Genomic DNA, 25572 nt, shown 5'->3' on the forward strand with positions numbered 1-25572 from the left:
TACTATTGTTTTACTGGACTTTTACGTGTGATTTCTGAGGAGGAGTTGGATTTGTACTCGAGCAAAATACCATTACTTCAAAATTATAGTATTGCTCGAGTAGAAGTGCAAAGTCGTGGAAATTACTTGCGTAAAAAAGTGTTTGGTAAATATAATTAAAATCAAAAGTAATTGTGGTTCCGTGCTCTTTTTGAAATTAAAGTATTTTCAAACTTTCAGCCCCAAAACAGTATTTTTTGTGTTTTTGGTTTTGACGGTTTTATTGTGCTGTCAATGTATAAACTTTAGTCTACGAGCTTGCCTCTCCACAAACCTGATCTGTATGACATAAAACTCCATCTCCATAGAGTCTGGCTTTTAACTTTCTATTTCCTCAGAGTTATGCAGGGACCTCCAGAAAGTTACGTTCTGTTGCTTTAATGAGTCATCCCAGCGTTCCAGAGATCGGATCACGTGAAGGAGGTTTCGCGGGTCTTTCCTTCTGCTGCTGTCAGACTCTACAACAAACACTGTTAGCTCTGAACACATGTAACTGTCACACCCATGTGCAATACTGACTTTAACCATGTGCAATACTGTAACGTTCATGTGCAATTACTGTCATACTTTACGCAATAATGTCACACTCGTGCAATACGCAGACGCAATGTCTGTGCATAGAACCGCTGTAAATAAGAGTGTTTACTTTACCACTATGATTAGTATTATTTAGTCCTGTTAGCTTATTTTTATCTTTTATTTTCATTTCTATATTTTTCAATTGTTTTTTCCTCTATTCCCTATTAAGAATATGAGAGGTTCTGTACATAGGAGTTTTGTTTATAAGAGTGTTTTTCTATTAAGAGTGTTATCTGTTCTTTTCTTCTGTATCTAGTGTTGCAGCACCGAAATTTCCCCATGTGTGGACAAAGGCATCTTATCAGATTTGAGTGCACTGAAATTGAATTTTTCATTAAAAAAAAAAGTAAAACACAAAAACAGACTGAACACAACCAGAGAACGGATGAAAATTAAATGTCCATTTGGTCTAAAGTCGTTCAAATTTGTCAATTTTTCAAATCAAATTTTAATGGAATTTTGTCTGTTCCTATGTCAGTCCTTGATCGTTGGTGATGTTTGTGTCGTCCATTTCTTTGTGATGGTCTTTTTTCCTGCCTCCAGAAATACGTTCAAAAGGTATCCATCCATTGTGTTCATGGCAGGAGTTCTGAGGCCCAAGTACATAGTTCTAAAGTTCAGAGGGATGGCAAAGTCAAATGTCAGACACACAAAAGAGACGAACTGAAGAAACACAAATGTTCAGATCGTCTCACGTGAAGTTGCATTTCCTCACAGAAGAGAAACGACTCTTACTCTTGAGACTGTCCCACTGCACGACATCTGACAGTGAAGAACATTCTGGACCGTGGCCCCGCGCGCCTCGGGGAGTGACGGGTTAACGGCACAAAGAGGATGATCTGATTACACACGTGCACGCGCGCAGCAGCAGGAGCCTCGGGAGCGCGCACGGCGGGGCGAGGACAGACGTGATCCTCCGCGAGCTGCTGCGTCTCTTCTGTCCCACCAAGTCTCATTTCTGCGCCACGAAACGCGTCTGAAAGTCGTTCGGTAGCGGCGGGACTCTTCGCGGCGTTGGGTCTGCCGCGGATGTGAGAACGCGGCGGAAACTCGGGGAAAGTGTCGGTTTGTGGCGTGTTTTTGGAGAAGAAAACACGGCTCCAGCACAACCCAAACGGATCGTGCGCGTCGGGAGAGAAAGAGGCAAGGATACGTGAAGAAGAGGACGCGGAACGGCACGGGACGGTGTGGCTGTTGGGCTCCTCGCGCTCGGAGGAGGAAAAGCAGGTAAAGGCGAAGGCAAAGTCACACCTGAAGCCAAAGCGCAGCACGCGAGGCCAGGGCCGTGCGTAAAAGTGAAAACGACACAGGTCTTGGTCATTTTTCCCGTCCTGCTTTGTGTTATCTTGACTTATTACTCTTTATATTGTTTAGATTGTTGACGTCCTGGTACATGGTCCTGGTTCATGGTCCTGGTTCATGGTCCTGGTTCCTGGTCCTGGTACACGGTCCTGGTACATGGTCCTGGTACATGGTCCTGGTTCATGGTCCTGGTTCATGGTCCTGGTTCCTGGTCCTGGTACATGGTCCTGGTTCCTGGTACATGGTCCTGGTACATGGTCCTGGTACATGGTCCTGGTACACGGTCCTGGTACATGGTCCTGGTACACGGTCCTGGTACATGGTCCTGGTTCATGGTCCTGGTTCCTGGTACATGGTCCTGGTACATGGTCCTGGTACATGGTCCTGGTACATGGTCCTGGTACACGGTCCTGGTACATGGTCCTGGTACACGGTCCTGGTACATGGTCCTGGTTCATGGTCCTGGTTCCTGGTACATGGTTCCTGGTACATGGTCCTGGTACATGGTCCTGGTACATGGTCCTGGTACATGGTCCTGGTACATGGTCCTGGTACACGGTCCTGGTTCCTGGTCCTGGTTCCTGGTACATGGTCCTGGTTAGGGATGTCCCGATCAGGTTTTTTTGGCCCCGATCTGATTCCGAGTCATCTGATATTGAGTATCTGCCGATACCGAGTCCTGATCCAATACTTTCCTAACACATAAAAAAAAATGCACAAATGCAACATAAACAGGTTTCTTAACACTTTAACAGTGCACCTTTCATTGAGGTAGCTTGAATAAGAAATAATAGTGCAAAATTTGAATTAAATAAAAATAGCAGCTGAACTTAAAATACCCAGCAGGCATGTAAACAAATAAGCAAAGTGTGTATCAAATGAAAGTGCAACAGTAAAGTAAGGCCAGTAATGTACTTTTCAGATCTGGTTTGGTCCTGGTTTGGTTCTAGATAGACTTTTCTTGTTTGATTTGTCTGAATTGCCTTGCCTTGGCCGAGGTCCTGGTTCAGGCCCAGAATAGTCCCACTTTAGACCTGATTTAGTCTTGTTTTAGAGCTGGTTTTGTCCATTTTAGATGCTGTAATTCCTGGTTTATGGTATTTTGGGGCCTGCTTTTCCCTGGTAAGTCTTAATTTGGTCCTGGTATGAATTAGATAAAGTGTTATTTAGTCTAGTTTCTTTTTCTGGCTAAGGACTGGGTTTTGGCCGGTTTAGATCTAAAAGTCCTGACATTCATCGTAAACAGACTGAAAAAGCTTTGGTCCGAAACTTTATGAAAACTGGAGCATCAAAAACTCCTGCACAATGTTCCATCAGGAGAAGTTTCACGCTGACGTCAGACACTTGTGTAGCCACAGCTGCCCTGGGACAGACTGACTATATCACGACTAATAAAGGACGTTGAGCAGTAAAATTATAAGTTTCCAGACGATATATTAACAAATCATGAAAATGAGTTAAAACATGTAAATGTCTTGTTGAGGTTCAAGTGTTGCCAAAAACGTGAATGAACCATAAAAAAAACTCTTGTTTGAGATTTTGCTTTTTGAATGGCATTTTTCATAGTTTTAATTACGGACAGTATTAGGGCTGTAAACAACAAACAACAATTCTTCCACAACTAAAGCAGTGGGGCCTTAGATGAGAAAAAATAAAAAATGTGAGCAATAAATAGTCTTAATTAAAGGCTGTACATCCTTCAAATGCAGTGGTAAATATGGATTCTTATTTGCAAAAGTCATGTGATGAAAAGAAAGTTTGAGCAGTGTCTGAGGACATCAAAGAGTTTTCATCAAATACACGAAAAATGACACAGAAAATGTTCAATTATGGCTCGGTTTGAGTCATCGATCTTCTTCTCTCAGCTTATGACTTGTTTTGAAACGTACAGACCGGTTAACGTTTATTCAATGACTAAATTATGAATATTTTAATGAGGGTAATAATCGATTTACTTTAAAAATCAAATCCGACATGAGATAGTTTTTAGTGTTTGGACTGTGATTATGTCAATGTCGTGTTACAAATGAGAGAAAAAAACATCTCGATGATTGAGAATGTGACAAAAACGACAGAGAAATCTGTCCTTGCTGTTCAAGTTAGTGAACAGCTTTATGAAATGTGACAAAATTGTATTGAAAATATAGATTAAACGAATAATTCTCTCTAGTAAACCCATCTTTACCTTTTAATCCTAAAACAATTATACTTCTAGTTTTGCAGATCTCCAAACCCACAAATGCGATTCGATTTGTTTTCTGATCCATTTCCATTCTCTGCGTGTCACTCATGAAGAGTTTTGATTCCGTGTTTTTTCTCCAATGAAGCCTGTGTGACCGATGATGTCACCAGGTTAAAGGTGAAGGCGGAGCGCTCATGCACGTTTGCTAATTGCGCTTCTTCAGTCCCTGGTGGACACTTTGTCTGACCCGGTTTTTGTTCTGTGGAAATTTGAGGCCAACGTGACATAATTGTGAGTTCAGTGTGAACTTAAGACTCGAGCTTTGACTTTCCATCTGACTCAAAATCTCAAAACTGCTGCTGCTCTTGTAGAAAGTCTGAACGGGAGCTAGAGGTGTGTTTTTGGACACTTTCTCCAGCAAATGACCTAAACTGGAGACTAAATCAGGACTAAACCCGGGACAAAGTTACTTGCTGGGAGGATTTGTTGGTTTTGTTCTGCATTTTTCTTTTTATTCAGCTGGTCGTACTTTGACATGTGATTTTTCTGTAAAATGTAGAAATCCAGATAAAACCCTCAGTATCTTTGCAAACTCAAACCTCTAAGACCAGGATGGGGTTATTTTCTTGCTAAACGAACATATAAAATGGACTGTTTACTTTAAAGATCTGGTTCGATTGAGCTTTAACACCCAAATAAAATTGTTGCAGAAGCTTATGAAAGAGATTGGAACAAAATGACGAAATTGTTTTGGGGAGCTGCTAAATTAGAATATGTATATAATAATGTATGTAGTCTTTAAAAATATATAATAGTAATAAAATAATGACTGCAAACAACAGATAAAACACATTTGCTGTGGGAATAAAGTGATATTCCCTTCACAGGCACATTTCTGATGGACTGACTTAACATTCTGGCTCATAAACTTTAAACTGTTGAATATGGTCTGTGAAATAAGTCAATAAATATATAATTATCTGAATATAACAACCCTGTCTAACCCTAACCCAATATTGAATTAAAATAAAAAGCAAACTGTAGTTGTACGTCTTCAAAGTATGTGTTTTACGCCATGCCATTAAAAAGGAGAGAGAGAGGGATTCTCTTGCAGATAGTGTTTTAAAGCATGTGGTCACATGTTCTTCTGCATTGGACACATGTTCTTCTACTGTGCTCACATGTTCCTCTACTGCGGTTCTTCTGCGGTCACATGTTCTTCTGCGGTCACAAGTTCTTCCTCTGCGGTCACATGTTCTTCCTCTGCGGTCACATGTTCTTCCTCTGCGGTCACCTGTTCTTCCTCTGCGGTCACATGTTCTTCCTCTGCGGTCACATGTTCTTCCTCTGCGGTCACATGTTCTTCCTCTGCGGTCACATGTTCTTCTTTAGCGGTCACATGTTCTTTAGCGGTCACATGTTGGCGATGCAGCTGTGTGACGTTCAGGCTAAATCTGTAAAAAGCTCCTCTGTCATTGACCTTTGGCTTCAAACTTCAGTCTGGGGCAGAGCAAAAGGAGGTTGACGTTTGAATAATTATGAGCTGTATTTATTTGAAAGCTCGCACACTCTGCCAAATGGACTCTGTTAACCTTTAACCCTGTGACAAACACAACTGCGTCTTCTCTGAACCTCACAAAAACATCCAGTTTCAAATTTCCCAGACTTGATTATTCATAGGTGGAGATCTGGAAGTCTGTTTTACTCCATAAATCATCACGTTTCTGACTTTAATCTCCATCATCAAAACGAAACCTGTCACATTAAAACCTTTGAAACATGTCACTGACGCTCTAAAGCCGGAGAATCTGAGTAAACCTTTTCTAAATGTTCTGCACTAATAAAACATGAGTTGCAATAAATAAATAGTAGATGGAAACATTTACTTTGTGTCTGTAATTAGTGAAACCTGTGAAAATTATATATTTAAAAAAAAAGCTGTGGTAGTATTTATAGTTTTTTGCACAATTCAAAATACATTTATCTGAACTGCATTTTAATTCGATGAGTCCGACCTGTAAAGACAAAACCAATAATAAATAATGTAAAAACATGTGAACTTTAACCGTTTTATGAGCTGCCTAAGCATTATTTAAAAGGACTGTCAATTTGTTCTTACATTTATACAACTCCCACACTTCAAATTTCATCAATATAATACAAATAAGAATATTATTTAATGTTTCAAATAACTAAAATGGCCGTGGCTGCAGAGCCGCTGCGCGGTCAAATGGCCGAGCAGTTTCAGGAACCGCGGCATTGCCATATAGCCTCATGGCTAACCTTAACCTTAACCCTGACCCTAACCTTAACCCTAACCTTAACCCGGCGCGGTCTAAAACGGCGCTAAAGCGCGGTCAAATAGCGCAGCAGTTTCAGCCGGCACAAAATAACATGGCAGTTTTGGCCGCGCGCCGCGGCTCTGTAGACACTCCCAACTAAAATACACATTCATTTAATTTTTTGTATCCATATTTTTCCCAAATGATGTTCCATTTCTATCCTTCAGAATTGTAAATGACCAGAAGTTACTTTTTTTGTTATTTGAAGTTTGTTCCTGAGATACAGATGTTTTGACAATATTAATAAAAATGAAAAGTCAGATGAACCTTATCATCTTGAGCCTAATCCTTCAGTATTTGATCGCGACACGGTTTGAAGTTCAGACGAGCGTTTGTTTAGTTGAGTACTGATTATGGTTAAGGTTTGGCTTGGTCTCCCGGCAACAGCGAGCGTCCTCAAACAGTCCCAGGGCGACTGCGGCCACAGCAGTGTTTCACCACCTTCAGAGCAGAGTTTGAGTGTAGGACTGCGACTAAAGACATGTGCTTTTGACCGATTAATCGACTAAAAGTACATTAACACAGAAACATAAAGTAATAATAATAAATAAATAATTATCATAGTTTAACTTCAGTCAAGTTGCTGTTTGTGAAGAAATTTGGACAAATAAAAGTTGAAAATTACCGGAAGTTACAGAATCCCTCTGTGATGTCATCAAAACGCGCCATTCCATCCAAAATGCGGGGACATTACCCCTTTTTATGACAGTTTAAACAGTAATTTAACAAAACAAATGTGTTGTCGGATGTTATTGTTTGTCATATCCTAATTCTAGTATGATTTAAATGGTCTTTGGCCCTTGTTTACAATCTGGTTGCTAAGTAACAGTTGTGGATTTACGTTTGTCATGTTTGCCGGACAGTATAAATGTCACCAAAATGTTTAACTATAATCTTATTCACTTAGCCTAAACTTTACAGTAAAACTAACGTGTCATTTGGACTTTAATTCACTCCAAATCTTCTCCTTTTTGCTTTAGTTCTTTTTTGACATTTTGATTTAATTATGTCGCCGTCTTGGCTATAAAAAGTCTTTGTATATTTTTAGACTCCGTTTTAGTACAGAGAACTATCCCGATGGTCTTGTGTTTAAAGTCGACTGGTCAGGACTGGTCAGGCCCTGCTCTTCATTGTGTTTTGTGAATGGATGAAATAAGAAACTTTATAAAAGCACTTTCTGTAAGGTGTAAAATGCTTGTGCGACTTTGTTTTGAACCGTTTTCTCGTTCAGATAATCATAAAAAATGCTAATATTCCGCACTAACGTTGCCCTGGGCCCTTCTCGTTGTGCAGTGTGGCATTTCGCTGCTGTGTCCAGAATGTGCCACGGTCCAGCGAGAGGACGGCTTTAAAACTAACGCTAGGCTAATGCCGCGGCGCACACTGCTAACACTAACACTGCTAACACTAACACTGCTAACACTAACACTGCTCCTCTCTTTTCCCTCTCCGCTCGCTCCGTCTCTGGATCCTCAGGGCCGGGACTCTGGACTCGGACTCACTGGGACTCGTCTGGTCCATCTTTTCTCTGCTGAACGGTGAGTCTGACGCTAACACGGCTAACGCTAACAGTAACATTGCAGTGGCTGAGGTTGCCTTTGTGCAGCATTTAGCCATAGGGATTTTTGGTGTCTCTGGTAAAGGTGAAGACTCTGCTTTAATGTGACCTTCTCTGCTCTTAAAAACAGCCCGACAATGTATTTTGTTTGTAGCAGTTGGTTTCTAAAGTCAAACTATATTGATTTCAAACAAAGTAAAGCAGGAATAGTCTCTTCATGGCCTTTTTTGTCCCCAAGTTCTAGCTCTGGTTCATGTTAGATAAAGTTCTACATTTATCTACCTGAAAGGGATCAGGAAAATGGCAGAATTTCATGACCATGGACTGAATTCATGGGTCTGATGCGACGTCACACTCTACTGCCATCTCAAGGACAAAAGCTGCATGCTCATTGTGGGCTGTTCGATGCAAAAGTTTGAAAACAAAGGATTCTTTCTCTTTTCTAACATCCCCAAAGACCATTTAGTCTAGAAAAACTGTGGTTACTGTGGTCAGGAGGGACCAGTGGACTTACAGAAATCACTCCAGACTGAGGCTGAGCTATTTGTTTCAGGTTGTTAGCAGCAGGCTAATGCTAGTGGCTATGCTAATAAACGTTTGCTTACTTGCAGACAGTTTTAAGGAGCCTCATTTCCAGTTCTTCGGGTGTTATATTTTAGGATCAGATACAAAGTCCGTGCTCTTTAAAGCTTTGAGGGCTTATCCAGTGCAGAGGGCTTGTGGACAAGAGAGCAGATGGAAATGTCCACAAAAGTTTGTTGTGTCAAGTTGTCACCTTGGATAAGGGTCAAAGCCCAGAACTTGAGTCTTCAACTATCAACCCTTCTAGTTTTCATTTTTCAATACTGTTTTTCATGACTCTAATGGTGAGAGGCGACCACATATAAGTCACAAGTCGCGTGACTGAAACTCATATATATATGAGTGGACGTAGCAATCCTGTTAGCCGCTGCGGTCCTTCAGCTCTGGGTCCTGTTCACTTTCTAATGAGGCTGAGCAAAATAATATGTCTGTTTGCCGTAACCCGACCGATCCGGCATAAAACTAGCCGACTGAAAAAATATCAAATATTTTGCCGACTCACCGACCGGTCTTTCCGCCGTGTAGAATAATTTTATAGCGCTGGTAAACTTATCTTTTATCCCAAGGGACTAATAACTAATTCTTCATTTTCGGTCCTCCATATGCTTCTGTATTAAACAGACTATGCAGGAGGAAACCTATATTGTCTTTTACATGTTGGTTTGCATCTGTCAGCGCCACTGCCCTGGCCACCGCTCATGACGCTCTGCATTTAAATTTGACTTGCGCATTGCATTCTGGGTGGGAAACACGCCCAGCAGCGTCATCACAACAAACATGGCGGCGCCCTTGTTCGCCACCAAAATAAAGGATAATGGCGTACAAAAGGTCGATTGAAATATCTTAAAATCGTGAGACTTAGTCTGGCGGTCACTCGGAGTAAAAAAAAATGGCAAAATTTTGATCTTTTTTTTTTGCCTTCAATATAAAAAAATAAGAATTTACCTACCGACCGACCCACTTGAAAAATGTTGGGTCGGGTTACAGCAAACAGACAATTTATTTGGAGTAGCCCGAGACTTCTTCTTGTAAGCTATGGACTGATTCAATAGCAAGATGCCAAAAATAGAAGGTTGAATGTATTTATTAGACAACGCGTCGCCAACTTATGATTTTGTAAATCATGATTGTTGCCGTGTGAGTCAGGGCGCACACTGCAAGTACAAACAACAATAAGAACAATTCAGAAGAAATTGTCCCTGTAAATCGGATACTGCAGATGGAAACCAGCTCTAGTTTAGTCCTTATTTGAAGGGACAATCTACAAACTAAAATGAGTGTCTGAGATGATCTTCTGTCAGTAAAACACATGTTCTGGAGCGGCGCGTTACTCCAGACCTGACGCTGTTTCAGATCTGCTGCTTTGGTCAGATTTTTAGTGACCTATTGAACAGACTTTACCTTCAAATCTTGATGAGTTTTTACCTCACACTCTTTCTTGAGGTTTAGATTGTGTTGTCCTTGTGTTTCTGTGTATTTTTTTGGGTTAGGTCATTAGAGCTGAAGTGAGACATGTTTTTAAAGATCCTTCAGAATCTGCCAGAAGAGTGAGAGAAGGTGACGTTGTGGACACATTTAGAAGGGTGATCATGGACGGATCGTAGGAACGTGAGAATAAATGTGATTGTTGTACTAAACTTCTAACCACGTCATTAAAGAGTGGCTGAATGCATCGTTTCTGTTTTTTGTTTTTTTCTGTTTCTTTGGCTAAAAAGTAGAAGGAACTACATTTAAGCTCAGCCAACATGAAGAGATGAACCGTTTATTATTATATGTTTTATGTTCAAAACTCTACAGAAGCTTAGATATTGGACTGCAGATTATTTCAGTCTGTAATATGGCTGTTTTTGGTGATTTGTTTATATAATTGTGATATTTAATATAGAAACTTACCAGGGACAAACTTAAGAATGAATCAGGGCTAATTTGAAAAGAAATCAAGGAAGAAAATCTGTTGTGTGTGTCTGCGTGTGTGTGCGCGTGTGTGAGAGAGTTTGGGCGTGGCGCTGCATTCCTCTGAGTGTTTACTTTGAGCCCAGGTGAAGTTTGGAAATCTACTTGAACACAATCAGGTTCCTCTTAAACGTCCTCAGTGTGCTTTATTCAGGCTTTGATAAATGTTAAAGATTTAGTTAAAATAAGAAATACAATTTTTAAAATCAAGATCAGTCAATGAAAAGGAAATTCAATTGCAATTGTGTTCTTCTCTCCTCATATTGTATAGAAATAATAATAAATAAGTCGACTATTAAAATAATAATCGTAATCATACTTTGGTATTAAAGGCTGAATGGACGAGTTTTTTGACCCAAATCTGAGTCTTATTTCCTCGTAGCCGATTAGTCCTGCCACGTATCAATCATAAAACGCACCTACCGCTCACCTGCAGCCTCGTTCTGGCTCGTCCCCACGAGCAGCACGTTTCCGCGTGTCGTAAATCTACGGGAGACGCGAGATGCGATGCGATCCATCGCGCTAATAAACAAACGCATGTGTGTGTTGTATCAGTCCGTACGGGGGAGTGCACATGCGCACTTCCGCCTGCGTTCTCAAATCGCCCATATGCCCAGGAGGACTATGCCCAGGAGGACTATGCCCAGGAGGACTATGCCCAGTCCAAGTCCAAGTCCAGGACTATGCCCAGTCCAAGTCCAAGTCCAGGACTATGCCCAGTCCAAGTCCAAGTCCAGGACTATGCCCAGTCCAAGTCCAAGTCCAGGACTATGCCCAGTCCAAGTCCAAGTCCAGGACTATGCCCAGTCCAAGTCCAAGTCCAGGACTATGCCCAGTCCAAGTCCAGGACTATGCCCAGTCCAAGTCCAAGTCCAGGACTATGCCCAGTCCAAGTCCAAGTCCAGGACTATGCCCAGTCCAAGTCCAAGTCCAGGACTATGCCCAGTCCAAGTCCAAGTCCAGGACTATGCCCAGTCCAAGTCCAAGTCCAGGACTATGCCCAGTCCAAGTCCAAGTCCAGGACTATGCCCAGTCCAAGTCCAAGTCCAGGACTATGCCCAGTCCAAGTCCAAGTCCAGGACTATGCCCAGTCCAAGTCCAAGTCCAGGACTATGCCCAGTCCAAGTCCAAGTCCAAGTCCAGGACTATGCCCAGTCCAAGTCCAAGTCCAAGTCCAGGACTATGCCCAGTCCAAGTCCAAGTCCAGGACTATGCCCAGTCCAAGTCCAAGTCCAGGACTATGCCCAGTCCAAGTCCAAGTCCAAGTCCAGGACTATGCCCAGTCCAAGTCCAAGTCCAAGTCCAGGACTATGCCCAGTCCAAGTCCAAGTCCAAGTCCAGGACTATGCCCAGTCCAAGTCCAAGTCCAAGTCCAGGACTATGCCCAGTCCAAGTCCAAGTCCAAGTCCAGGACTATGCCCAGTCCAAGTCCAAGTCCAAGTCCAGGACTATGCCCAGTCCAAGTCCAAGTCCAAGTCCAGGACTATGCCCAGTCCAAGTCCAAGTCCAAGTCCAGGACTATGCCCAGTCCAAGTCCAAGTCCAGGACTATGCCCAGTCCAAGTCCAAGTCCAGGACTATGCCCAGTCCAAGTCCAAGTCCAGGACTATGCCCAGTCCAAGTCCAAGTCCAAGTCCAGGACTATGCCCAGTCCAAGTCCAAGTCCAAGTCCAGGACTATGCCCAGTCCAAGTCCAAGTCCAAGTCCAGGACTATGCCCAGTCCAAGTCCAAGTCCAAGTCCAGGACTATGCCCAGTCCAAGTCCAAGTCCAAGTCCAGGACTATGCCCAGTCCAAGTCCAAGTCCAAGTCCAGGACTATGCCCAGTCCAAGTCCAAGTCCAAGTCCAGGACTATGCCCAGTCCAAGTCCAAGTCCAAGTCCAGGACTATGCCCAGTCCAAGTCCAAGTCCAAGTCCAGGACTATGCCCAGTCCAAGTCCAAGTCCAAGTCCAGGACTATGCCCAGTCCAAGTCCAAGTCCAGGACTATGCCCAGTCCAAGTCCAAGTCCAGGACTATGCCCAGTCCAAGTCCAAGTCCAGGACTATGCCCAGTCCAAGTCCAAGTCCAAGTCCAGGACTATGCCCAGTCCAAGTCCAAGTCCAAGTCCAGGACTATGCCCAGTCCAAGTCCAAGTCCAAGTCCAGGACTATGCCCAGTCCAAGTCCAAGTCCAAGTCCAGGACTATGCCCAGTCCAAGTCCAAGTCCAAGTCCAGGACTATGCCCAGTCCAAGTCCAAGTCCAAGTCCAGGACTATGCCCAGTCCAAGTCCAAGTCCAAGTCCAGGACTATGCCCAGTCCAAGTCCAAGTCCAAGTCCAGGACTATGCCCAGTCCAAGTCCAAGTCCAAGTCCAGGACTATGCCCAGTCCAAGTCCAAGTCCAAGTCCAGGACTATGCCCAGTCCAAGTCCAAGTCCAAGTCCAGGACTATGCCCAGTCCAAGTCCAAGTCCAAGTCCAGGACTAGGTCCAGGACTAGGTCCAGGACTAGGCCCTGGACAGCTAAACCAGCCGTCATTTTATGTGTTTGTTATATTGCACTGGTTTGTTTTAATGGCAATTATTTCATGTCCAGGACTAGGTCTCGGACTAGGTCTCGAACTAGGTCCAGGACTAGGTCCAGGACTAGGTCCAGGACTAGGTCCAGGACTAAACTGGGATCAAACCAGGATGTGTGAACTCTGTCTCAGTCCTGGTCCAGGTCTGTTTGTGAGCAGCTTTAGAGTCCACACCACATGGAGATGTTCATTAATCTGATTAGTCTGACTCCGCCCCTTTTGACCCACTTCTGCTTGAACTAAAACTCCCATCAGCCCCTGCTCCTGTGACCCGCTCATCACACTACAACTTCCATCAGCCCCTGCTTCTGAATTTCACAAAATATATTTTTAATGCACAAAAAAGGCACAAAATTCTAAATTTATTTTCTCAATCTATTGTCCTGTTCAACTACTGTAATTTTCAGGCTAAAGAGCGCTCTTAAATAAACGCCGCACCAACAACATATTACTAAGAAAGAAGAAATTGTACATATACACCTGTCATTAAGCCACATCCCAATGTTGTAACATGAGATATTCACACATAAAGATGGTCCACAGTAGTGAATTCTCATTTAATTGCAAGGCGGGTTATAAAATGTAGACCGCTGTATCATATGTCTTGAAAAAAAAAGAAAAAACATGTTTTGTTTCATTTTATTTTAGATTATTATTCGGACATTTGCGGTTCTAACAATCACAAATGCCGTAGATATTTACTGTTTGTGGTGTGGTGTAAAGATTTGCGTGGGCCCTGGGCCCAGGTGGAGCTGGTTTTAACATGTCTGAACCCGCTGCCCTCAAACCGCTGCCCGGAACATTTAAAAAACACACTCATGACAATGCATTTATTTATCTGGGCTTAGGGCTTGGGCTGAGGTTTAATTATCAGACAAATCTATAAATGGCCTTATTTGAACATTTACAACATCACCTACTTTTATTTTTACTCTGCTCTTTTTGTGGCGTAAAATAAACGATAAACTTGAACACATATCATGGCACAATTTGAAAATCATTACTCCTCCCACACATCATGTTGTCTTATCAGATCTGATCAAACTGAGACTGACACAGACCGAATGGAAATGTTGATGCTAAATTTGGAGGATTATTTTTATTATAATAGTCCTTTTTGGGGGAATATGAACTTGATCTTTGTTTGTGTCAACAGTGAGAAAGTGAGCCGCCACCATTCTGTGCTGTACCGGTGACATGTCCTCCACCGGAGACCTCAGCCCGGGATCGGAGAGCTTCTGGGAGGTAAGGGCCAGAATAATTAAACTAAGGCCGAACTAGCTACAAACAAGCTACAAACTAGGGTCAAACCACAGCTAAACCACAGCTAAATGGTTACCCTTCCCCTCACACACAAATATCCGGTTTCTGAAGCTAATGGGGAAAGTAGAAACCTTCTCACTCAGTCACGATTGAGAAGGCAAAAATAACCTTGAGTAACCTTTTTCAAATTGACCTCTATCATAAACATGAGCCTCTTTACATAAATACAACTATAAAACAAACAATTTCTGCACATTTACAAGCGTGGGTTAGCACATTTCAAAACACACTTAGGTTCTGGCCTTCAGAGTTTGACTTCTTGACTGCATTTCAGCCGGGGAACTACAAGCGCACGGTGAAGCGCATTGACGATGGGCACAGACTGTGTAACGAGCTGATGAGCTGTTTCCAGGAGCGAGCCAAGATCGAGAAGAACTACGCTGCCCAGCTGAGCGACTGGGCCAAGCGCTGGAGGAGCACTGTCGAGAAAGGTCCGGGCCTCCACTTTTTTGTCTTTGAGCTTTTAACTGAGCTCCTGATGAGGTTCATCCTGATCAGAAACACGTGCAGTTGTTCTGGTTTTAGTCACATGCATTTTACTATTCCAATATTTTAGGCCATTATCATCCCAACAAAACTCCCTCCAGACATGTGAGTTTGTGGTTCTCCTTTGAGATGTACAGATATGTTCCCATTCTTCACCGGTCAAAACAAACCATCTCTTTCCCATTTATGTTGAATATATTTAGCTTAATGGCTCTGCTGATTCTTTAATTGCTCTTGTTTGTCTTTATCCCCTTTCCTTTTTGGTTTTTATTGGTTTTATTTGGATTTAATTGAGCAATTTGAGCCAGAATCGAACCCATGCCTCTGCGACTGTCCAGGAATCTTGGCATATGTGCTGTCCACTCCACCACTGATCAAAACCATTTCATTCTTTTTCATGTTTTATTTTCCATGTTCCAAATGCTCCTACAGTTTCACGTTGCATTTGTGTTCTGTCGTTTAGTCTTATTTAATTTTGTTTTGAGTCCGTCATGTTTTAGACCTCATCACAGCACTGAGACTGCTCTTGTCAAGGTGACAAACGACATCCACCTGAACACTGACACAGGCAAAGCCTCAGTCTTAATTCTGTTAGATCTGAATGCTGCGTTTGACACTGTCGATCATGGGATCATCTTACAGAGACTAGAGGACTGGGTGGGCATCACTGGCACTGCCCTAAATTGGTTAAAGTCCTATCTAGAAGACAGGAAGTGCTTTGTTGAAATTGGTAGCTGTGTCTTAGACCACATGCCCCTGACTTGTGTGGGAAGGGGGTCAATCCTGGAACCCCTTCTGTTCAACCTCTACATGCTGCCATTAGGTCTGGTGATACGCAGCGAAAATGTGTTCTATCACAATGATGCAGACGACACTCAGATCTATGTTTCACTGTCGGCAGATGAATATAGACCAGTGGATTCACTCTGTCACTGCATCCAACAGATCAGTGTGTGGATGCAAAACTTTCTCCAGCTGAACTCAGACAAGACTAAAATCATCGTCTTTGTGCCCACAGAAACAAAGAGAAAGTGTTAGCGGTCACCTCCAGAGACTCGCTCTACAAATCAAGTTAGAAATCTGGTGGTAATAATGGACTAACAGCCATGTCAAATCAATAACATCAGCAGCTTTTTACCATCTAAAAACATTGGACCGGCGCCTCCTGCTGGTGCCAGACTCGGGACTAAACACAACAGACGAGCTGGACTAAACCCCCTGTCCGCTTTCCGGTCCTCAGTATGGCACTAAACCTGGTCTTGTCCTCTTTCAGGTTCTCAGTACGGGACCCTGGAGAAGGCGTGGCACGCGTTCATGGCGGCGGCGGAGCGTCTGAGCGAGCTGCACCTGGAGTTGAAGGAGCGTTTGGTCGTGGAGGACGCGGAGAGGGTTCGACTCTGGCAGAAAGACTCGTACCACAAGCAGCTGATGGGTGGCTTTAAGGAGACCAAAGACGCCCAGGACGGGTTCCACAAGGCCCAGAAACCCTGGGTCCGCAAGCTCCGAGAGGTCAGCCCTGGACCCGGATCCGACCGGAAAATGACCCGGACTAGACTGAAACTCAAGTGCACAAGTGCGATTGTTGGGACAAAATCACATCTAATTAATTGAGTTATCTGATTAAAGGCGCAATGGATGATTTTTTGCCGATTTCAGAACTCAGGCGGAAGTGCGCATGCCCACTCCCCCCGTGCGGATGCACAAAAAAGCAAAGTGCGGTTGTTTATTAGCGCGACGGATCGCATCGCATCTCTCGTTTCCCGTAGATTTCCGTCTCTTCTGAGCCAGCTCGAACTGACTTTCTCTGTCTTAATTTTGTCCTGTACACCTAGAGAACTATATTATAATGGATCAATGTGCTTAGACACAGGGAAACGTGCTGCTCTCCTGGGGACGAGCCGACGAGGCTGCAGGTGGGCAGTAGGTGCGTTCTATGAAGTGGCAAGACTAATCGACAGTCCATGCCACGAGGAAATAAGACTCAGATTTGGTGCAAAAAAATCCATTACGCCTTTAAGATTGAGATTGAGACCCAGGGCCCTAAAAAGTATAAGTAAAACGTGTTCTCTTAATGACCTGAAGCCTGGACTGAAGCTCAAACCTTTGTGCGTTTCAGGTGGAGGTGAGTAAGAAGTCGTACCAGCAGGCGCGGAAGGAGGAGTGGAGCGCGTTGAATCGAGAGACCCACGCTAAAGCTGACCCCAGCAAGTCCCAGGAGGAGGTCCGCAAGTTCACGGCCCGAGTGGAGAAGTGCGCGCTGGAGTCGGAGAAGGTGAGGACCAGAGCGAAAAGAGCGGAGGACCAAAGACGTGTCCCGCGTCATGTGTAGGTTCAATCACTTTGTGTTTACGAGCTCGTCTTCTCTATGTATTAAGCAAAATTAACTTAAACAAGCTTTTCAACCTGTCTACAACTAAGACACAATATCATAGTTTAATGTTATTATTGTGATCACAGTTTTGGACATCTGGACATCCCTCGTTACAATCGCGTTTCCTCATCGTTAGTTTACTCAAAGAAGTTGTGTTTTGATCGATTCTTGCATGTTTGAGTTAACCCTGTATTGTCCTGTAGGCTCCAGTGCTCCGAAAAAGTCCTGTTTTCATCAACCTCCTATCCCTGCCCACTTCCTCCTGCGCTTAGTATTGATTATTTGAAAAATTCATACTCAGTGACACGTGTAGCGTTCTAATGTCACTGTCACTTTTCCAAAACTAAAAACGTGTAAATAAATGTCACTGTGAAGAGGTGGGGCTTATCACTATGACGATGATGAAGTTCTAAAACATGAGATGCCTAAACAAAGGCTCAAGTGCAAGTTTAAAGGAGTAGAACAAGACAAAATATGCAGAATGTGTACGTATTTTTGAATATTCTTAATTTTTTCTGTCTTTTTCTTCAGCCGTTTTTGCACAAACGGACTTGAGATCATTCTCAGCTGTGCATTTGCTGAGGACTTGTTCCTCTTGTGTCTGTGGGAAAGTCTTTTGAGGCGTTTTCTCACAAGGACAAGAGCAAGACCAGACCTGCCCCGGTCTATAGAGCTGCTCATTTAAACTCACAAATATGGGACTGAACCGGGTCTGAACCGGGTCTGAACCAGGATAGGTGGTTGCCCCTCATGCGGGAGACCTGGGTTCAAAGCCCACCTTCCCATTTTTTCTCAATTTCTTTTTCACTTTTCTAGTATCTACTAAATATTGATGAACACCCCAGTTCTGCTTCCCATCCATAAAAGTCACCACACGCCACTGATTTACAAAATAATGTTTGAAAAATAATTATCTATATTCAAACGGCTGTCATATAAAGTGGAGCAAGAGAGTCAAAAGGATGTTTTTTTTCCCTGAGTCACATGTTCTCTGTGAAATGAACGTATTCTTCGTCCCAAATAAAAGCACGTTTGTGTTCCAGACGAAGGATCGTTACAGTAAAGCTCTGGAGGAGCTGAACCGCTGCAACCCGCGCTATATGGAGGACATGGAGACGGTGTTCGAGCTGACGCAAGAGAGCGAGAGGAGCAGGCTCAGATTCTTCAAAGAGGTTTTACTGGAGATCCACGAGCACCTAGACCTCAGCACCAAGGACGGGTGAGGGCTGGACCTTGGGACTGGACCTTGGGACTGGACCTTGGGACTGGACCTTGGGACTGGACCTTGGGACTGGACCTTGGGATTGGACCTTGGGACTGAACCTTGGGACTGAACCTTGGGACTGAACCTTGGGACTGGACCTTGGGACTGGACCTTGGGACTGGACCTTGGGACTGAACCTTGGGACTGAACCTTGGGACTGAACCTTGGGACTGAACCTTGGGACTGAACCTTGGGACTGGACCTTGGGACTGAACCTTGGGACTGGACCTTGGGACTGAACCGGTTTAATTCCACTTCTTACTCAGAGATGAATTTAGAGCGATTCCTTTATGTTTGAGTTAATACTGTGTTGTCCTATATTTACGAGTGATCAGAAATTCTTGTTTTCACCTACCCCTCATCTCCGCCCACATTTCCACCCACATCCGAGGACTCAGAGAAATATGTGAATAGCCACTTAGACAGTGTATCACGGCTGATCAGTCTCGCAGTTTTAAACACAGTCCATGGTCCTGTTTCTAATTAATCTAATCCATCTAACAAAGCCGTTTTAGATCAATGTTGTAATTTGGATAATCTTTCAGAGGTAGGGGTGACATTGTTTAACTGGACTTTAGTGGTTAACTTTGCCATAATGTCTTTTTGGGAAGGAAACTACATTGTGACGAGGTTCAGAGTGTTTGGACTGGTCTGCGTCTGAGGGTCAGAGTTGTTTACTTTAGAGTTAATTCTAAACCAGCCTCAGCCAACGACCTTGTGCTTTGGCTAAAAACTATTTCCCTGTCAGAAGTCACGCAATCTGCAAACACAATGTGTACCCTGGTTTTGCCCCGGTTTAGCCCCAGTTTAGCCCCAGTTAGTTTGGGTTTAGTCTTTATGTTGTAACTCTGAAACGTGGGCAAACACAAGAGGAATGTCACTCTCAGATACAGCTGAACTTTGGCTCTGAATGGTCCAAACCCTGCTCGTCTCCATGGCGACAGACACGTTTAATGCCAGGGATGTAAACAAGAACAGAAATATTGTGATACTGTTTTTTCAAGTCTGAATAATATTCACAATACATCACATTATAAACTCCTTTTCTTAAATGCATTGTTTTGTGGCAGTGACAGCAGAGGGAACTAAAAAGACCATGATCCTTTGCTCCAGTTCAGTGTTGACAGCATGTCAGAAACAACTGAAACTTTGAATTGTCTGTCTCTTTTTCAAAACTTACTTCCTGTATCTACATTTCTGCCACTCAACTGACGTAAAACTATGATAAACATTTCTTTCTCCCACAAAACAATTCAAATGTATAAAACCTGATGTTGCACTTTAAATAAGCTTTAAGTCCTGTGTTCATTGTACTTTATTGTTCTTCTCTTATGTTGTCGTTTGTGTTTGATTGTTCTTTGTTCTGTCGTTCAGGTTCTCGGCGCTGTACAGGGACCTGGGCCAGACCATCCGAGCGGTCAGTGACTCCGAGGACCTGCGCTGGTGGAGAAACACGCACGGCCCCGGGATGACCATGAACTGGCCCCAGTTTGAGGTTAGGCTCTGGAACCATAACTGTGTGTAGTCCTGCTTTAGTCCTGCTTTAGTCCTGCTTCAGTCCTGCTTCAGTCCTGCTTTAGTCCCGGTTCAGTCCCGGTTCAGTCCTGGCCTAATTTTGGCTCTGGACTGTGTCTGAGAACTCTGTGTAAAACTGTAAATATTAATGTGGAAAGTTACTCTAGCTGTGGATTCTTCTCCCACTCAAACCCACAACGTCTGCATTCAGAGCTAAAACCCGGACTGGAACCCGGAAGTCAGGACTAAAGTCAGGACTAAAGGCAGGACTAAAGGCAGGACTAAAGGCAGGACTAAAGGCAGGACTAAAGGCAGGACTAAAAGGCAGGACTAAAAGGCAGGACTAAAAGGCAGGACTAAAAGGCAGGACTAAAAGGCAGGACTAAAAGGCAGGACTAAAAGGCAGGACTAAAAGGCAGGACTAAAAGGCAGGACTAAAAGGCAGGACTAAAAGGCAGGACTAAAAGGCAGGACTAAAAGGCAGGACTAAAAGGCAGGACTAAAAGGCAGGACTAAAAGGCAGGACTAAAAGGCAGGACTAAAAGGCAGGACTAAAAGGCAGGACTAAAAGGCAGGACTAAAAGGCAGGACTAAAAGGCAGGACTAAAAGACACAAAATAACTGCATATTAAGTGTCAGATTAGTGAAGATGACGAGGCGTTTTATATTGAAGTTTTACAGCTGCACTTTAACAGAACAAAGGCTGAAATAGTTTGGCGTGTGGTAACTTTCAGGCCTTTGTCCCAGAAGTGGACCTGGTTTCTGTTCCTCCAAAATAAAAAGCCTGATTGCATCTGTATTATTCTCAGACAAAGCACAAAGCTTCACACAAACATGAAACATCACAACGAGAACAACACGTTTCCTGGAGCTCAGGAGACTCTACACGCAAACATGGCACAAGTTTAGACCTGGTTTAGACCTGGTTTAGACCTGGTTTAGACCTGGTTTAGACCTGGTTTAGACCTGGTTCCATTTTGTTTAGTCCAAAGCTAAGGTCTGTTTTCCCCATGAATAATACATTATATTTAATATAATTGATGAGTCATACATATATAAATTATTTTACCATCTGCTGCTGAAATTGCCATATAATAACTGAAAATATTGCCATTGGACGTATAATCTAATCTCTCTAAATCTGTCACTCACTTCAGAGTTTTCTGTCTGAAGAGTTTGTAAAAGGATCTGTGTCCTCAGGAATCTGCTCCACTGAGGCTTCAACAAGAGGCCTTTGTCCCTGAAATGCATTATACCAGGGCTAAACCGGGAACTAAACCGGGAACTAAACCAAGAGCTTGACTTATGACTAAAAAGGCACAATTCAGTATTAATTTTGACTGTACAGTCTCTTCAAGTGGATTCACCACATTAAAATTGGGACTAGGACTAGAGGATCAAACCAAGTCCATATCAAGACTTGGTGGATTTAGGACTAAATAAGTGTGACTGCACTCTAAAACACAAATTATAGTTTTATGATTGATCATGTATTCAAAACGGAAATATTAGTCTGACTCGTTGATTAATCCGGAGTGTGTTTTCAGGAGTGGAGTCCAGATCTGAGCCGGTCCATCAGCCGAAAGGGGTGCGTTCACAGCTCTGAGGAGAACGTGGTCACTCTGACCAACATCGTGTCTTCTGGAGACGCCCCGCCAAGCCCCACCCCTGACACGCCCCAGAGGTATTGAGCTCCGCCCACTGCACGCCCATGGTTAACTAGCCCTGCCCCACAGGTAAAACACCCCTTCCCCAACACGCCCACAGGTAACAAGCCCCGCCCCAAATTGCCCCACAGATAACGAGCCCCGCCCACTGCACGCCCCATGGGCCCCATTTTCATGCTGTAATTTACTATTCATCCTTGCAATTATTATTGGAAAACAACAATAAAATTGTATAAAAAGTTATTTCTGTCTATAGCCTCATAATAAGATAAGATAAGATAAGATAATCCTTTATTGTCCCACATGGGGAAATTCCATTGATGCAACGCAGGTAGATACAGAGATAGATGCAGAAGAAAAGAACAAATAACTTATAGGAAGTTTGAAAAACACTCTCAGTAGAAGATCTCTTATAAATATCTTAGGATGTCCGCCGGGATAACGTGACGATCTCCGGGTAAGACGACTGTTCTCCGCAGTTTCATGAGTTCCTCCTTTGTGTAAACGCGGTACGGCGCCGGCCGGGGGGGCGCAGGGGGGCCGGGGGGGCTCGGAGCCAGGGCACATCGCGATGACACGAAAACACTCAATCCAGCCGAACAAAGTCAAAACAAGTTGAATTAAAGCGATTCCAGTGCGTGTCCCGATCATTCATGAAGTTCCTCTTTTATATAAACGTGTACCGGCGGCATACTGTACGTCAGGACGGCCGGAGGGCGCGGGGGGGCCGGGGGCTAGCTCAGAGCTAGCGCACATCATGACGAAAACACTCAATAATCAAGCCGAACAAAGTCAAAAACAAGCTAAATTAAAGCGATTCCAGCACGTGTCCCTATTGTACAAGTAAAGTAGATTTTTTTTTTTACAAAATACAAAAGATAAAGCACAATAAGTGTGAAAAAAGTGTGAGAAAAGAGCGGAGCGTTTACACCGGGCTGCCAGCTGGACCAGCGCCTTTGTGACGCCATTTGTGATAATGGTTCTGATAAAGCTCAAGATTATCCTAAAACTGTTCAAGAAACATTTTGTCCAGTTTATAGAATTTCTTTTTCTAGTATTGGCACTTTGACACGCTCAAATGAGTATTTAGTTTCAATAGTAGTTTTAGTATCGATCAGGGTTCTATATACTGTATATTATATACTTTTGATAACTCTAATTTGTAATTCATTCACAAAGGTCATTTTAAAAGGGATCAAACGTCACTGAGCGGCAGACGAAACAGCAGCTGTGTCGAAGCTCAAGGCCTTTTGGGCTTAGTCTGTTGAACTGAACTGGACAGACACAACAGAGACTTTAACTCTGCAAACTCTGGACCGGGTTTAGGATAGTATTTGTGTGCATGATGTTTTGAAACCTACACTTAGTTCATTTTCTCTGCTTTACTCCCGTTTGCTTGGACAGCCCTCCGCTGGCAACATCATGCATGGAAAACAGAACCCAAAAAATGAATAATAGAGAAGAAAAAACATATATAAGTTGCATTTTTGGGGGAAATGTATTTGTTAAAATCCAAGACCAAGAACAGACATTTCATCTTAAAATGCAATTCAGAATAATAACAGATTAGAGAACAACATGGTGAATAGGTGTACGTATGCAAACATAACACCTTCAGCTTCATGACAACGAACTGTAATGAACAGACAACGAACTGTCGTGAGTGTCTGGTATGTTAACGTAACATAGTAACAATCATTCAGATAACTGAATTCAGATAAGCATAAAGAACATGCTAACAAGGGTTTACCAAAGCATCAGTATTACCCCAAATCACTAAATCCATTGAATTCTAAACAACTCCACAAACTCCGGTGGTAGAGGAAATGCCGATTCTTCTTCTGCGTCGCTTAGAGCCTAGAGCGCCCTTTTGTGAAATGCGTTTGCCAGTGTGAAAATAACGAATGATATCACTTACAAGTCGCTCCGGAGTATAAGTCGTCCAAAACTATGTAAAAAGGTGCAATTTATTATCCGGAAAATACGGTACTTTATTTTTATTTAATAAAACGAAAAGAGTTCAGACGTTTAAATGACTGTTCACTTCTTGTTTCAGGGTCAAAGAGGACTCGTCTGATTGGTCAGATGATGAGAGTCCGAAGAAGACACTGACGGTGAACGGCGTGCACGAAGGGGGCGTGCACGAGCAGGTAGCGGGCGTGCACGTGAAGGCGCTGTATGATTACACGGGGCAAGAGGCTGACGAGCTCAGCTTCAAAGCAGGTATTAACCACGTAACACACTAACGCTAAGCTAACTGCTAACAGAAACGTCTTAGAGGTAAATGTAAAGTATTCAAATTAAACGTGCTGGTTTCTAAAGTCTGATCGTTTAATTTGAAAAATGTCTAATGCAACAAAGAACGTGTTTCTTTGGATTTTTTTCAAACTCAAACAAAACGTTCTTTCAAGCTGTGATTGTGGCTCAGGAGGTTGAGGTCTTACCAGAAGGTTTGCAGTTTGAATTCAGCTCTAACTTGTTGAACAGAACATCTCATCAGTCTGACCAAGTGAATGGGCAATGATCTGCTCGAATTAGCCCGAATACAGGAAATTACCTTTTTGTTTTCTGGGGGCAGAACCACGGACCCTGCAGTTGGAGGGCGACCCTCAGCCACCGCGCCATAACGTTCACTGTGTGTTTCAGGCGAACAGCTGCTGAAGCTTGGGGAGGAGGACGAGCAGGGTTGGTGCAAAGGTCAGCTCAGCAACGGCCAAGTCGGTCTGTACCCTGCCAACTACGTCCAGGCGGTCAGCTCCTGAGGCCCCGCCCACTCCGTCGCAGAGGCCACACCCACAAACCCATTAACCGCTTTGTTCCATCAACATCTTTACATCAAAAACGAAGACAAACGCGTTCAGGTGGTCAACTCTGCCCCCAAACCGTCCTCAGCCAATGGGACTACGCCAATGAGATGCTGCCAGAACCAATCGGAAGCTGCTGTTTTGATCATGTGAACAACACCAAACAATGGGTCACTTTTTTTTCCTTTTTTTAAAAAAAATGTTTCAAAATATTTACTTTTTGCTGTAAGTTTTAGTTTGGTTTTATAATTTCATTGCTACAAATCAAAGGTACAAACACAGACGGCAGTAGTGTTTACATTTATATTTATCCAGGTCTGGATCTGGTGCAAACACAAGCTGAAATGACTTAAAAACTTACATTTTATCAAAGAAAAACAAGCTGAAGATTTGTTTGATTTTGTATATTTGTAAACTAAATACCAGTTAATTTTGCTGATAAAATATATACAGTATATATTTAAAAAGTAAATATCAACAAGAAAATCCATAAAATCTCATTGGGAAGTGACTGGGATTGAAAATAATTACTTTTTCTTCATTAGAGGTACAGGATTTCAGGGGGAGGTTTCTCTCGTTTCCATGGAGACATACTTGCGCTGCCGGGAATGTTCCGCATGATGGAATTAAATGATTTGCCGACTAATTGTGGCAGTTTTCAGTCTCGGTTATGTCTCTGTTAAGTTTTTATTTTGCTGTAATTTGACCAAAACTTTTTTGTTGTTACAAAATCCTTTTTATTGCAATGTTTTCTTCCCAACAAAAATATCAGATATTTACTGTTTTTCAAACGTAAAAATGTGAAATTATTATTTAGAATTTGTTTTGGTCCTGTTTTTTTCCCCCTTTCATTGACTTGTACTTAAAGTGCGTCCGACAGGATTGTACAAGTTTCTAATTTTGACTTTATTTTGTGTGTTTATACCTGTTCGAGTTGATATTTGTGGATAAACTTTGAAAAATCTGCAGAAAATGACAGGAAGTGACATCACACTAGGGACACTCATTCAGGTCAAACTTTATGCATAATTTTCACAAAGAAACAACT

General features: G+C 43.0%; 1 protein-coding gene across 2 annotated transcripts; it reads left to right on the plus strand.

Moving 5' to 3' along the window:
* The first annotated feature begins 1615 nt into the window (after positions 1 to 1615).
* Positions 1616 to 24709, plus strand: pacsin3 (protein kinase C and casein kinase substrate in neurons 3). 2 transcript variants are annotated; one of them, XM_072465015.1, is made up of 10 exons: positions 1616 to 1845; positions 14251 to 14339; positions 14692 to 14848; positions 16177 to 16412; positions 17020 to 17175; positions 18318 to 18493; positions 19913 to 20033; positions 21601 to 21737; positions 23777 to 23943; positions 24367 to 24709. In XM_072465015.1, exons 2-10 carry the CDS (start codon positions 14292 to 14294, stop codon positions 24480 to 24482), a joined length of 1314 nt encoding a protein of 437 aa, XP_072321116.1. In that variant the 5' UTR covers positions 1616 to 1845; positions 14251 to 14291; the 3' UTR covers positions 24483 to 24709. The 2 variants fall into 2 exon arrangements, with proteins under 2 accessions (XP_072321116.1, XP_072321115.1); XM_072465014.1 differs by lacking the exon at positions 1616 to 1845 and adding an exon at positions 7842 to 7982.
* The last annotated feature ends 863 nt before the right edge of the window (positions 24710 to 25572 follow it).

Source organism: Eucyclogobius newberryi, unplaced genomic scaffold (assembly GCF_026437365.1).
Source record: "Eucyclogobius newberryi isolate DKJ021-1_F unplaced genomic scaffold, fEucNew1.0.hap1 SCAF_5, whole genome shotgun sequence".
Classification (NCBI taxonomy): domain Eukaryota; kingdom Metazoa; phylum Chordata; class Actinopteri; order Gobiiformes; family Gobiidae; genus Eucyclogobius; species Eucyclogobius newberryi.